Source organism: Salvelinus alpinus, chromosome 19 (assembly GCF_045679555.1).
Source record: "Salvelinus alpinus chromosome 19, SLU_Salpinus.1, whole genome shotgun sequence".
Lineage (NCBI taxonomy): Eukaryota > Metazoa > Chordata > Actinopteri > Salmoniformes > Salmonidae > Salvelinus > Salvelinus alpinus.
In genome coordinates this window covers 39,135,155-39,148,331 of record NC_092104.1, presented here as the reverse complement: position 1 = coordinate 39,148,331, position 13,177 = coordinate 39,135,155, and the positions used below count along the sequence as shown (strand labels likewise).

The 13,177-nt window shown below is 42.9% G+C and overlaps 1 protein-coding gene across 1 annotated transcript in view; it reads right to left on the bottom strand.

Annotated features, from left to right (window-relative positions):
* Window positions 1–875: 875 nt before the first annotated feature.
* LOC139545546 (stalled ribosome sensor GCN1-like) overlaps window positions 876–13,177 on the bottom strand; it is a 36,545-nt gene continuing 24,243 nt past the window's right edge. The window contains exons 44-57 of the mRNA XM_071353449.1: window positions 12,270–12,434; window positions 11,929–12,090; window positions 11,669–11,761; window positions 11,371–11,514; window positions 10,910–11,179; window positions 9,177–9,290; window positions 8,824–9,054; window positions 8,388–8,581; window positions 8,126–8,240; window positions 7,598–7,694; window positions 7,243–7,391; window positions 6,971–7,081; window positions 1,724–1,945; window positions 876–1,592 (exon numbers count right to left, since the gene is read on the bottom strand). Coding sequence (XP_071209550.1) covers window positions 1,467–1,592; window positions 1,724–1,945; window positions 6,971–7,081; window positions 7,243–7,391; window positions 7,598–7,694; window positions 8,126–8,240; window positions 8,388–8,581; window positions 8,824–9,054; window positions 9,177–9,290; window positions 10,910–11,179; window positions 11,371–11,514; window positions 11,669–11,761; window positions 11,929–12,090; window positions 12,270–12,434 — 2,193 coding nt within the window. The 3' untranslated portion in view covers window positions 876–1,466. The remainder of the gene's footprint in view (window positions 1,593–1,723; window positions 1,946–6,970; window positions 7,082–7,242; window positions 7,392–7,597; window positions 7,695–8,125; window positions 8,241–8,387; window positions 8,582–8,823; window positions 9,055–9,176; window positions 9,291–10,909; window positions 11,180–11,370; window positions 11,515–11,668; window positions 11,762–11,928; window positions 12,091–12,269; window positions 12,435–13,177) is intronic.

The following is a 13,177-nucleotide window of genomic DNA, read 5'->3' as shown; positions in this document are numbered from 1 at the left end:
ACATGACCAATGAGCTATTGAAATGAGAAAGTTTGAAAAATTCATGTAAAACGTGCGAGATGAAAATGGACCAACTAAAGGGTGTGCAATGTGTAGGCCCACTGAGTGTACATTCTGAACCTTGTTTGAGGTCAGGTCACATGACCAAGGAGCTATTGAAATTCAAATGTGAAAAAAAGTTGGTACTTTGTTTACGCTCCCTAACTAATTCAACTAGGAATACAAAATGCTGTTCACATTTCCAAATGTTTATTAGCTTTGGAAACCAAATTAATATAGAAATCATGAAAATAAGACCTGTGCAAATTTTCCATGACATTTATTTTAAGTCTGTGGCTCAAGTGGTTTGAAAAGTATTGAAGTTTGAAAGTGTGAATATCCAACCTGAAACTGTTTTTACCTCGGTGAATAACCGTACACCCTTGACCAGGGCCCGGTTTCATAGATTCAAGGTGCTGTTGACTTCAGGTTGGCACTTTTCCATTCTATAACTCTACACCACGTGTCAAACTCATTCCATGGTGGGCTGGGTGTCTGCAGGTTTTCACTCCTCCCTTATGCTTGATCGATGAATGAAGGTCACTAATCTGTAAGGAATTCCCCTCACCTGGTTGTCTAGGTCTTAATCGAAAGGAAAAACCAGCAGACACAAGACTCTCCCTGGAAGGAGTTTGACACCCCTGCTCAGGGCCCGATTTCCCAAAAGCATCTTATGGTTAAGTTTATCTTTAGAACAATATTCTAATGATTAACTTAGCCTTAAAATGCTTTTAGGAAACCGGCCCTGGACTGACTGAAATTTTGTGTAGTTTGTGTATCAAGGCAAAAAGCCAAGTTCAGTGACAGGGTGCCAAAAAGAATCAAGTTAATTCAGATTGTCAACCATTATCAAATCAAGTTTTATTTGATTTCTTTTTACAACTGTAATATTGATAAGAATATCAACTTTATCCTAAAGATAACTGGTTGCTTTCCCCACACAACTCACACACAAAACCAAAGAGGGATAAAACAGCGGAAAAGCAGGGGTCTAAATTTAATTGCTGCTTTGTTACTGGTGTCAGTGATGCGCTAAATAAATTCAAGAAAATAAGAGGGACATTTAATACACATTTAAATGTCAAAAGGTTATTGGCACAAATTACTTTCTTTATGCAGTGAGCTAACAGGAGTTTTACCTACACTTTGTGAGAGAGAACCAATGTTATAAATGTTTATAGAGCCACTTAAACAAGAAATGAAATTGTCCAAAGAGTGGGAATATGAAGGAAAGCGAGTGTTCATACTCATCCTTGGTCCATGGATAACATGGAGTTATTCGGGATGTATGCGTGTGTGAGGGTTCTCTCCATAGATGTATGTATTTGTTAGACATAACAGCTGAGTTCTCTTGATTGCCGTTGAGGTCTTTTCTGAGTACAAGAGCAACCGTATGGATTTTTTAAAACTGGGTTAAATCCTGTCCATCACGTGAGGATGGTGTCGTCAATCTCTTCGTTAGAGTCTGGAAGGCTGGAGATCTTCTTCAGGGAGCGGCGGTGACAGTCAGACAGCAGCTCATTACTAGCGGAGTCAAGGATGGCACTGACGCTCTGAAAGACAAACATATCATCACAGATTGTATTGTGAATGCACGCACAACTCAAATCCATCAGGCCAAGTATTATCTTCTTTATAATGAGTATTGAGACTGTTTATTTGTGCAAGTGTGTTTGTCACTGACTTGCATGGTCTGCTCTCCCTGACGCAGTCGGAGCAGGCTGACGATGGTGTGTTCGCTCTGGGCTCTGACGCTGGTGTTCTTGTCCTTGGTGTTGTCCAGCAGGCTCTTCACCAGCGGCTTGATGAGTGCGGGCTCCAGGGAGGGCGTGGCCTCGTCTTTAAACACCCACCACAGCACCCGCTCCGACACCAGCCTGATGTCACTGGACTGGTTCTGGAGACACTGTAGGGGAAATGACAGGGGAGAGGTTACTGACAAATCAGAGGAGCACTGTCACAGTGTTCTTATTTCTTACATATGTCCATACCCATGCAGCCACAGTGCTTAAACCTCTTAAATGTAAAGTCCCCATATTTGGGGACCCTATTAAATTGCATTTTATTCTATTCAGTCTGGTATGAGAACGGTAGCCCCTATCTGCAAAAGCAGGGTGTCTGCAGAAAGCTGATAATCTTGGCTATTGATCTGTGCCTTAATATTTGTTGTGACTTACTACCATATATGGGCATACGAATGTATAAGGGCAGGCCGAGCCGATGACCTCATTTCAAGATGGCTGCTACCTACATTCCGGTTAGCGTCGTGAAGCATAAACTAAATAAACACGGAATACGTCGATACCCACCGAAAGCCGGGACTCCACAGATCATGAGGATGTCTTATTTGTCTGCCTGTGACCTACCATTATTGACCACCAGCCCAGAGTCAAAATGTATATTTTACACAACATTTTCACCAAACGTTGAGGGGGGGGTATGAAATGAATCCGTAGGTTGGTAGGAACAAATCTATTGTCAATTTTATCTGATTATGTATGACTTAATGTCTACATCGAACGTCCACTGAGTGACTATCTTTGCACTTCAAAAATATGAGGTCGCCTGCTTAGCCCGTAGGCATCCATTACACAGGGGATTGGCTACTATGGCACCTTGACAGTCTTGTAGCTGATGAGATAAGCTTTCCAGTGATATGCAGTTAACCTGTGTGGGACCAAGAAAGGCCTAGAACCTTTTATGCGTAATGCGAACTATTGCTACCGAGCAAATTACATTGTAAACAGATTAAAAATCGCTTTAATATCATCCCTTTAGCATAAAATATGGCTTCAGGGGGGGGGATGTAAAAACTAAGAATATCAAACAGGAAGCTAAAAAGAAGGCAGCTATGAATAAGTATACTGACATAGAAGCGTTGAATAAAATACTGGTCGGACTCAGATCAGGGGAGCGATTTGGACAACGAGGATTTGGACCCGGCCGACTAAGATAGCTTTCTAGAAGGATTGGATCACTTTTAGATCTGTAATTAAATTACTTAAATTATTTTGTATTAGAGGTCGACTGATTATGATTTTTCAACGCCGATACCGATTAAAAATCGGCCGATTTTTATATATATTGTAATGAAACAGGCAGGGAGCAGGTCTCGAACCCTCGACCTTCTAGCCCGAGGCCCGGCGCACTATCGACTGTGCCGCAAAAGCATGCTCGTGCGGCAGAGTCGATTTCCGCGCTTATAAACCCAGGGTCGTTACAATATATATATATTTGTAATTATGACAATACTGAATTAACACTTACTTTAACTTAATATAATACATAAATAAAAATCAATTTAGTCTCAAATAAATAATGCAACATGTTCAATTTGGTTTAAATAGTGCAAAAACACAGTGTTGGAGAAGAAAGTAAAAGTGCAATATGTGCCATGTAAAAAGCTAATGTTTAATATGTTCCTTGCTCAGAACATGAGAACATATGAAAGCTGGTGGTTCCTTTTAACATGAGTCGTCAATATTCCCACTTAAGAAGTTTTAGGTTGTAGTTATAGGAATTATAGGACTTTCTCTCTAAACCATTTGTACTTCATATACCTTTGACTATTGGATGTTCTTATAGGCACTATAGTATTGCCAGCCTAATATCGTGAGTTGATAGGCTTAAAGTCATAAACAGCGCTGTGCTTCAAGCATTGCGAAGAGCTGCTGGCAAACACAGGAAAGTGTGTTCTGGCAAATTAATTACGGTCTTTGTTAGGAAGAAATGGTCTTCACACAGTTTGCAACGAGCCAGGAGGGTCAAACTGCTGCATATACCCTGACTCTGCTTGCACAGAACGCAAGAGAAGTGACACAATGTCCCTAGTTAATATTGCCTGCTAACACGAATTTCTTTTAACTAAATATGCAGGTTTAAAAAATATACTTGTGTATTGATTTTAAGAAAGGCATTGATGTTCTTGGTTAGGTACATTGGTGCAACGACAGTGCTTTTTTCGCGAATGCGCTTGTTAAATCATCACCCGTTTGGCGAAGTCGAATGTGATTCGATAAATTAACAGGCACCACATTGATTATTTGCAACGCAGGACAAGCTAGTTAAACTAGTAATATCATCAACCATGTGTAGTTAACTAGTGATTGTTTTTTATAAGATAAGTTTAATGCTAGCTAGCAACTTACCTTGGCTCCTTGCTGCACTCACATAACAGGTGGTCAGCCTGCCATGCAGTCTCCTCGTGGAGTGCAATGTAATCGGCGTCCAAAAATGCTGATTACCGATTGTTATGAAAACTTGAAATGCTGATTAGTCGGTCGACCTCTACTTTATATAGCTAATTTACTATATGCATTTCATTTTTTATAAGTTGTCTGCTTTTTGTGCTTTGGATTTAGTTTACATAGGCCTACATAAGTCATTTCAATGTTATATAATTCCAAAGTAGTTATTGTCTGTTTCATATTAGTTCACTGTTTGCTGTTCTAAGTGCCATCTTGTAACTTGAAGCCACTGCACTCTCATGCCCATGGTTCATTTGTGGTTGACACCTCTGCCTTTCTCTCTTAAGTGTTACTGTTTGCATTGTGGGTGTGCATTACACCTATGTGAGTCACTGGTGTTTTTACTTTACAGTAATGTAATTTTGTAAATTTAGTCAACTGTACTTCAGAGTGGAGGATGCAGAGGATTTTGATGACGTTTGAGAGCAACCCTTCCCCAGCAAGTGCCCCCCACCTCCCCCTGCTATGTCAATCACCCGTCTGATGGTTCTACATCCACTTTTCATAGACCTCTTGAAAAACAAAATAGGGGCTTGTGGCACTATTCGTCCTAACAGAATCGGTTTCCCCAAGACCAAGGTAAACGACATGACAAAGACAGCGGAGTGGGGACCATAGGTTGGATCAGGACTAACAAGCTGCTTTTTGTGAAATGGAAGGACACTAGGGAAGTAACCATGCTCACCACACAGCATAAGGCATTCAATAACGACCATGTCTCAAGGAGGGTGAAAAGGGAAGAATGTCCCCATTCCTGTGAAGAACTACAATGCCAGCATAGGGGGGGGGGGGGGTCAACCTATCTGATGCTCTGATAGGATACTACCAGGTCCTCAACAAGACCAGGAAGTGGTATAATACTTTTTTTTTTTACCACTTTATGGACATTGCTACAGTAAATGCTTTCACTCTCCACAAGTAGATGGCCAAAGCAAAAGGTCAAACCCCTCTCTCCTAGTTGGCCTTCTGAGAGCAGCTGGTGTGTTGGAAATGGCTGAATTGGGGGCCCAAAGCAACCATCACAAGACACCCCACTCAAGGTGAGCGCCACTATCCAACACACATACCAAAAGACAAAAGGATGAACTGCAAGAATTGCACAAAATACTCAGGCGGAAAAAAGGGTTAAATGCCAGATCTTCTATACGAAAGGCCAGTTTGCTTTTTGTTTCCTGGCAGAGGGGGACTGCTTCAAAGACTATCACAACTTATTTATTGCCTTACCTCCCTAATCTTACTACATTTGCACACAATGTATATAGATTTTTCTATTGTGTTATTGATTGTACGTCTGTTTATCCCATGTGTAACTCTGTGTTGTTTTTGTCACACTGCTTTGCTTTATCTTGGCCAGGTCGCAGTTGTAAATAAGAACGTGTTCTCAACTGGCCTACCTGGTTAAATAAAGGTGAAATAAATCAAATAAAAATGACATGCATAAGCTACGGTGGAAGTGAAATCTAATCATCTACACCTGGGATGTAAAACGAACACCATTTGTAAATAGTTCAGCTTATTTCTATTTTTGCACCTTTCTTAGTGAAGGACAGGTGTGTAACCAAGTGTGTTTGATAAAAAAATATTTAAAAAATGTCTTATGTACAGCACCAGTCCAAAGTTTGGACACACCTACTCATTCCAGGGTTTTTCTTCATTTGTACTATAATAGTGAAGACATCAAAACTATGAAATAACACATGGAATCATGTAGTAACCAAAAAAGTGTTAAATCAAAATATATTTTATATTTGAGATTCTTCAAAGTAGCTACCCTTTGCCTTGACAGCTTTGCGCACTCTAGGCATTCTCTCAACCAGCTTCATGAGGTAGTCACATGGAATGCATTTCAATTAACAGGTGTGCCTTGTTAAAAGTTAATTTGTGGAATTTCTTTCCTTTTTAATGCGTTTGAGCCAATCAATCAGTTGTGTTGTGACAAGGTAGGGGTGGTATACAGAAGATGGCCCTATTTGGTAAAAGACCAAGTCCATATTATGGAAAGAACAGCTCAAATAAGCAGGGAAACGACAGTCCATCATTATTTGGTCAGTCAATCCGGAAAATGTCAAGAACATTGAGCGTTTCTTCAAGTGCAGTCGCAAAAACCATCAAGCACTATAATGAAACTGGCTCTCATGAGGACCATCACAGGAAAGGAAGACCCAGAGTTACCTCTTCTGGAGAAGTTGATTAGAGTTACCAGCCACAGAAATTGCATCCCAAATAAAATGCTTTAGAGTTCAAGTAACAGACACATCTCAACATAATTGAGGAGACTGCGTGAATCAGGCCTTCATGGTCAAATTGCTGCAAAGAAACCACTACTAAAGGACACCAATAAGAAGAAGAGACTTGCTTGTGCCAAAAAACAAGTATTGGACATCAGAACGGTGGAAATCTGTCCTTTGGTTTGAAGAGTCCAAATTTGAGATTTTTCGTTCCAAACTCTGTGTCTTTGTGAGACGCAGAGTAGGTGAACAAATGATCTCCGCATGTATGGTTCCCACCGTGAAGCATGGAGGTGATGGTGCTTTGCTGGTGACACTGTGATTATATTTAGAATTCAAGGCACACTTAACAATATACCCACTTCAGTGCTTGATTTGAGAAACATTCATTTTGTAAATGGGGGGGGAAAAAGTGACGTAACAGATTACTCCTGAGAAAGTACCCCCCTGCCTCACCTTGACAAACTGTGTGATGATGCGCTGTGATGAGCCACCTCCTTCCTCGGTTCTGAGATGATGTCTCATCAGGTAGCCCATGGCTCTGATCCCACTGGTAGCTACGGGGATCTGGGGGAGACAACAGTGCGCAGTCAGAGAGGAGAAAGATGTATGGTTTGGCAAGGGAAAGTGCTTGACGAGCCAATCCTTCCACGGTCTGGGTGAACAGAATGAGTAAACTAAAGGGAGCGGTATCCACTTAGATCTGACCAGATGTATGAAGTTCCTACCCTGTCTGCGGTGGCACTGGCCAGGATGGCCTCAGTCACGGTTGAACTGTACTCCTCCACACACAGCTGCTCAGGGGCAGACTTGACTGCGATGGCAAGAGTCATACTGCGACCATGACGCACCATCCAGTCCACGCCTGATATGTCAGCTAGGTGAAGAACGGGAAACATTTTCATAGATTAAACAAAAGTCTTTCCTTACCACATTATAGTCTTGATAGTCAAGAGTTAAGTGTTAGAAATTATAAAGTGTTAATTCAATGTGTGAATACCTTTTATCATAAGTGTGAATGTTTGTGCTATATAAAGGGTTGTGCGTTGGCGAAGAGTATGGTGTGACAGTGTAAATTCTTACCCAGGACATGCTGAAGCAACACACTCCTCAGATCCTCTTCAGACAGGAAGGCACACAGCTCTCCTAAACAACCTGCTGAGGACATGCGTGTAGCATCCTACACACACACACAAAGTTAGAACTAAATGATTCTATATAAGGCTTTCATACACACTGGCTGATAAGGAGGCCTAAAACCCCTTTCATTAAGCCACATCCTGCCTTGACTGACGGAAGTCTAGTTTGATCAGAGGTAAAACGAAACATTGCACTCTGAAAGATCCTTTCATTGAAACATGGAGCTGAATATGTCCTTATCAAATCTTATTGGTCACATACACGTGTTTAGCAGATGTTATTGCGGGTGTAGCGAAATGCTTATGCCAGGTTCAGTATTGCAGGTCTACAATATATTTAGCTAGCAAGATTAAACTGAAATAGTTGTATAATCAATTCCAGCAATTACCATTGAGAGACTGCCTTAACTGCCTTAAAAACATCTGTTGCATTCATACATGCTTTAGTCAGTGTATCTGCTCGTAGACATACCTCATCATGACCCAGCATACTCAGCAAGGTGGTGGTGATGTTTTTCCTGATGGCTGGTTCAACCTTTGACCCTGCTCCCTGGATGACGAATCGTAAGGCTTGTAGCATGGTCTCCCTGAAAAAAGGGAGCAAAACACTAGGCTGCTTGATTGAATCTAATCAATCCCCCAAAAATCCTAAATGAGAAGAATCCTATATGGAACTGATCACTACTCTTCACATTGTGTTTCTCAGTTACCCAGAATTCCCTGGTTTTGCATACCTGACTCCTGAGTCCTCAGCATTGTGGATGGCAGAGAGCTGCTCTGTAAATAGGGGGTCCACCTTGCTGTGGATGGAGACCAGCTGGCCCAGGGCCTCAGCAGCCTTCAGCCTGACCGCCCGGCTGGAGTCCTGCAGAGCCTTCAGGAAGGTGGTCTGGAGCTGGGGCAGGAAGGGCTTCAGGGCTATGCCTACCTGGAGACAGGGGCAGAGCAACAGGGTCAGGACCAGAGCAAGATACCAACCATTCTTCCAGCAGGGAGGAAACAACAGGATTGTGTTTAGTAGGCACAAAATAGGAAAACGTTGAAAAAAATATATATTCTTATTTTTGGATTATTTCATGTATTAACCACATTTCAAAATGTTTTTCCTGTCTCCCATTTTGTGCTTACCGAACGAAACCTTTAACCTCAGAATCAGCAGCAGACACTGACCTTGGCCAGCAGCAGGGTGAGTGTCTCTAGCAGAGAGGTCTTCACACTCCAGGCAAAGCGGTCTCCCAGAATACGGATGAGCGGTCCAGTGATGTTGACCACAGACGGTCGGAGAGCCTCAGAGGAGGTCAGCTTGATGACTCCTCCCAGCGCTTTGGCCGCCTCCTCTTTCTGCTCAGGACTGCCTGTCAACACTCCTTCCCTCAACACTGGCAGGATGCAGGTCACACCCTGGGGAAGAGGGAAAGAGGAGGAGAAGAGAGAATTAGAGGAGAGGAGAGAGCCGAAAGATACATCAAAACTAGTCAGCTTGAGGATGTGACTGTACATGTCTAGAGGAGAGAGAGGCCTACCTTTTTTGGAAGACAGAACCCAGGCAGGTGCTGACCCTTGACGTCTACTGCCACTGACCGGATGTCTCTGTGCAGGTCGTCAATCAGAGCCAGCTGGCTGCCAGCGTCCAGTTTCTACAAAAACAAGCTACAGTTTAACATTACCTCACACATCGATACATACAGTGGCAAGAAAAAGTATGTGAACCCTTTGGAATTACCTGGATTTCTGCATAAATATGTCATCATTTTTTATCTGATCTTGATCCAAGTCACAACAATGGACAAACAGTGTGCTTAAACTAATAACACAAATGTTATGTCTATATTGAATACATAATTTATACATTCACAGTGTAGGTTGGAAAAAGTATGTGAACCACCTAGACTAATGACTTCTCCAAAAGCTAATTGGAGTCAGGAGTCAGCTAACCTAGAGTCCAATCAATAAGACAAGATTGGAAATGTTGGTTAGAAATGCCCTGCCCTATAAAAAACACTCATAAAATTTGAGTTTGCATTTCACAAGAAGCATTGCCTGATGTGAACCATGCCTCGAACAAAAGAGATCTCAGAATTGTTGACTTGCATAAAGCTGTAAAGGGTTACAAAAGTATCTCTAAAAGCCTTGATGTTCATCAGTCCACGGTAAGACAAATTGTCTATAAATGGAGAAAGTTCAGCACTGTTGCTACTCTCCCTAAGAGTGGCCGTCGTGCAAAGATGACTGCAAGAATACAGAGCAGAATGCTCAATGAGGTTAAGAAGAGTCCTAGAGTGTCAGCTAAAGACTTACAGAAATCTACAATACGTAAAACACTAAATAAGAATGGTGTTCATGGGAAGACACCCCGGAAGAACCCATTGCTGTCCAAAACAAACATTGCTGCACGTCTGAAGTTCGCAAAAGAGCACCTGGATGTTCCACAGCACTACTGGCAAAGTATTCTGTGTATACATGAAACATAAAGTTGTGTTGTTTGGAAGAAACACACAACACTATGTGTGGAGAAAAAAAAGGCACACCAACATCAAAACCTCATCCCAACTGTAAAGTATGGTGGAGGGAGCATCATGGTTTGGGGCTGCTTTGCTGCCTCAGGGCCTGGACAGCTTGCTATCATCCACAGAAAAATGAATTCCCAAGTTACAAAGACATTTTGTAGGAGAATGTTAGGCTATCTGTCCGCCAATTGAAGCGCAACAGAAGTTGGGTGACGCAACAGGACAACGACCCAAAACACAGAAATAAATCAACAACAGAATGGCTTCAACAGAAGAAAATATGCTTTCTGGAATGGCCCAGTCAGAGTCCTGACCTCAACCTGACAGAAAACATTTGGTTGAGGTTATTGCTGCCAAAGGAGGATCAACCTGTCATTAAATCCAAGGGTTCACATACTTTTTCCACCCTACACTGTGAATGTTTACACGGTATGTTCAATAAAGAGATGAAAACGTATAATTGTTTGTGTGTTATTAGATTAAGCAGACTGTGTTTGTTTATCGTTGTGACTTAGATGAAGATCAGATCAAATTGTATGACCAATTTATGCAGAAATCCAGGTCATTCTAAAGGGTTCACATACTTTTTCTTGCCACTGTACTATGTTAGTTAACCAGAGTACCTAGTGGCCATTGGTTATCTATGAAATCAATGCTGCATAACGATCCACAACACGACTGTATGACTTCAGTAAACCCAGACAAACCCATTCCCAGTCCCTGTAATGCTCTTGGTGCCAACTGCTAACCTTGGTGATGGAGTTGATGGCGTCCCAGCTCTGCACCAGGACCTCAGGGTTGGAGTCGTTGAGCAGGCGGATGAGGCCTGACAGCAGGTTGCGTGTGTGGGCACTGTAATCCAGGCGGGTGCGGGAGAAGTATCCGTTGAGGATGGTGGCGGCTGCCTGTCTGAGACCGGCATCCGGTGACCTGGTGGCCTCTAGCAAGTCCTCGATGATGATACGCTGACCCACCTCATCTTCCACAGACAGGATCACTGCCTGGCAGCTGGCCAGCTCCTGAAAGAGAGGCGCGGCGGGTAATATAAACCTGGGGACAAACCTATCATCTACGGACCACAACCGCCCACTAAGAACCACTGTAATATTATCCCAAGACGATGACTGTTAAGACCCCCGCCAGTTGAAGTAGTGCCCCTGCACTTGGAACTCCTTTATAACCATCTTGTAATCATCAATGCTGTTGTTACCTGCTGTCCCTCCTCTGTTCCCAGCTTGTCTTTCAGAGAGGAGTAGAGGGCGGGCAGGATGACCCCCAGGTGGCGCGTCAGAGCGTCTCCAGCCACAGCAGATAGGAAGGCCAGCACGCGCGTGTTCACTGGAGGAGCAGTGAGCTGACAGGGGAGAGGAGAGCATTCATACGCAGAACTACACAAACTATAAAAGACTTTAAAAACATTTAAGCATCAGGAAAAGTGGTATATAATCAAATACAATTATTATTGAGATGAACCATTGTCAGTTGTGTATAATGTTTGGACAGCTCACCTTCGGCACTAGGTAGGGCAGCACAGAGCGACTCTTCACTGCCATCACCTGTTTCAGACCGTCCAGAGCAAACTCTGCAGTCTCCTCATCATCCTGCACACAGAAACATTAACATCACTCTATTTTCTGTTCCATGGTGGGTCCTCTGTCCTCTCCAGAGGGACAGGGGAGTGAGTATTACTGAACAAAATGCGTGGATACAGAGGAATGTTAGCGGTAAAGTGGATTCATGTGTGTTTGTATGCGAGTGTGTGTCTCACCAACTGTTTGAGCAGGGCAGGCAGGATGTCGTCCAGGGCCTGGTGACCGATGGTGGCGTGGAGCTGCTCAAAGGTTTTGGCTGCAGCCTCTCGTACCTCCTCCAGGGGGTCACACAGAGCCTTCCTCACCGTGGGGACCAGGGACTCAGAGAATATCAGCACCTGGAAACATATACGCATTGTGACCTTGCTTCTCTACCATGGGATCAGGTCACAACACAACCCTGCTATGTATAAGGCGTTTAAAAAGGTTTCCTCAAACTGTATACTCATCTCAAGGGACTTCCAGGTTAAATAATTAATTAATAAAAAAGTGACCAGGTATGTGTTGAGGTACTGACCGCGTCCCTGCTGGTGGACTTCATGATCTCACTCAGACCGATGCACACGCCCTGCCTCTCATCACTCTTATCTGAGCGCAGACCCTCCTCCAGGATAGGAATGATCTCTGGGAGGATCTTCTCTCCCAGCTTACGGACTAGGTCTCCAAGTGTCCTTGCAGCAATCTAGAACACACAGAGAAGCCACATTCAGTAACCCAGGGATCAGAAGCAGGAGAGAACACAGAATCCAAACACTCAAATTCAGACAAAAGTGTAGAATACTATAATCCAGTAATAACAGAATACTGAATTGTCTTAGTCTATCTCTCTTTTGTCATGTACATTAGTCACTAATGTACATGACAAAAGAGAGATAGACAAAGGGGATCAAATCGAATTGTATTCATCACATGCTTCGTAAACAACAGGTGTAGACTAACAGTGAAATGCTTACTTACGGGCCCTTCCCTACAATGCAGAGAAAGAAAATAGAGAAATAATAGAAAAGTGAAACACGTAATAAATACACAATGAGTAACGATAACTTGGCTTTATACATGAGGTACCAGTACAGAGTGGACGTGAAGCGGTACGAGGTAAATATGTACATATAACTAGGAATAAAGTGAGATAATAACCTGTAGCAGGAGCATATGTTATGAGTCAAAAAAGTTAGTTAAATAGTTAACCATTGACCCATTTTGCACTAACTATTTAGCAATCTTATGGCTTGGGGTTAGAAACTGTTCAGGGTCCTGTTGGTTCCAGACTCGGTGCATTGGGGCCGCTTCCCAAGCGGTAGCAGAGAGCACGGTCTATGACCTGGGTGGTGCGAGTCTGATAATTCTTAGGGTCTTCCTCTGACACCGCCTGGTATAAAGCTCCTGGATGGCGGGGAGCTCCGTACCAGTGATGCACTGGGCCGA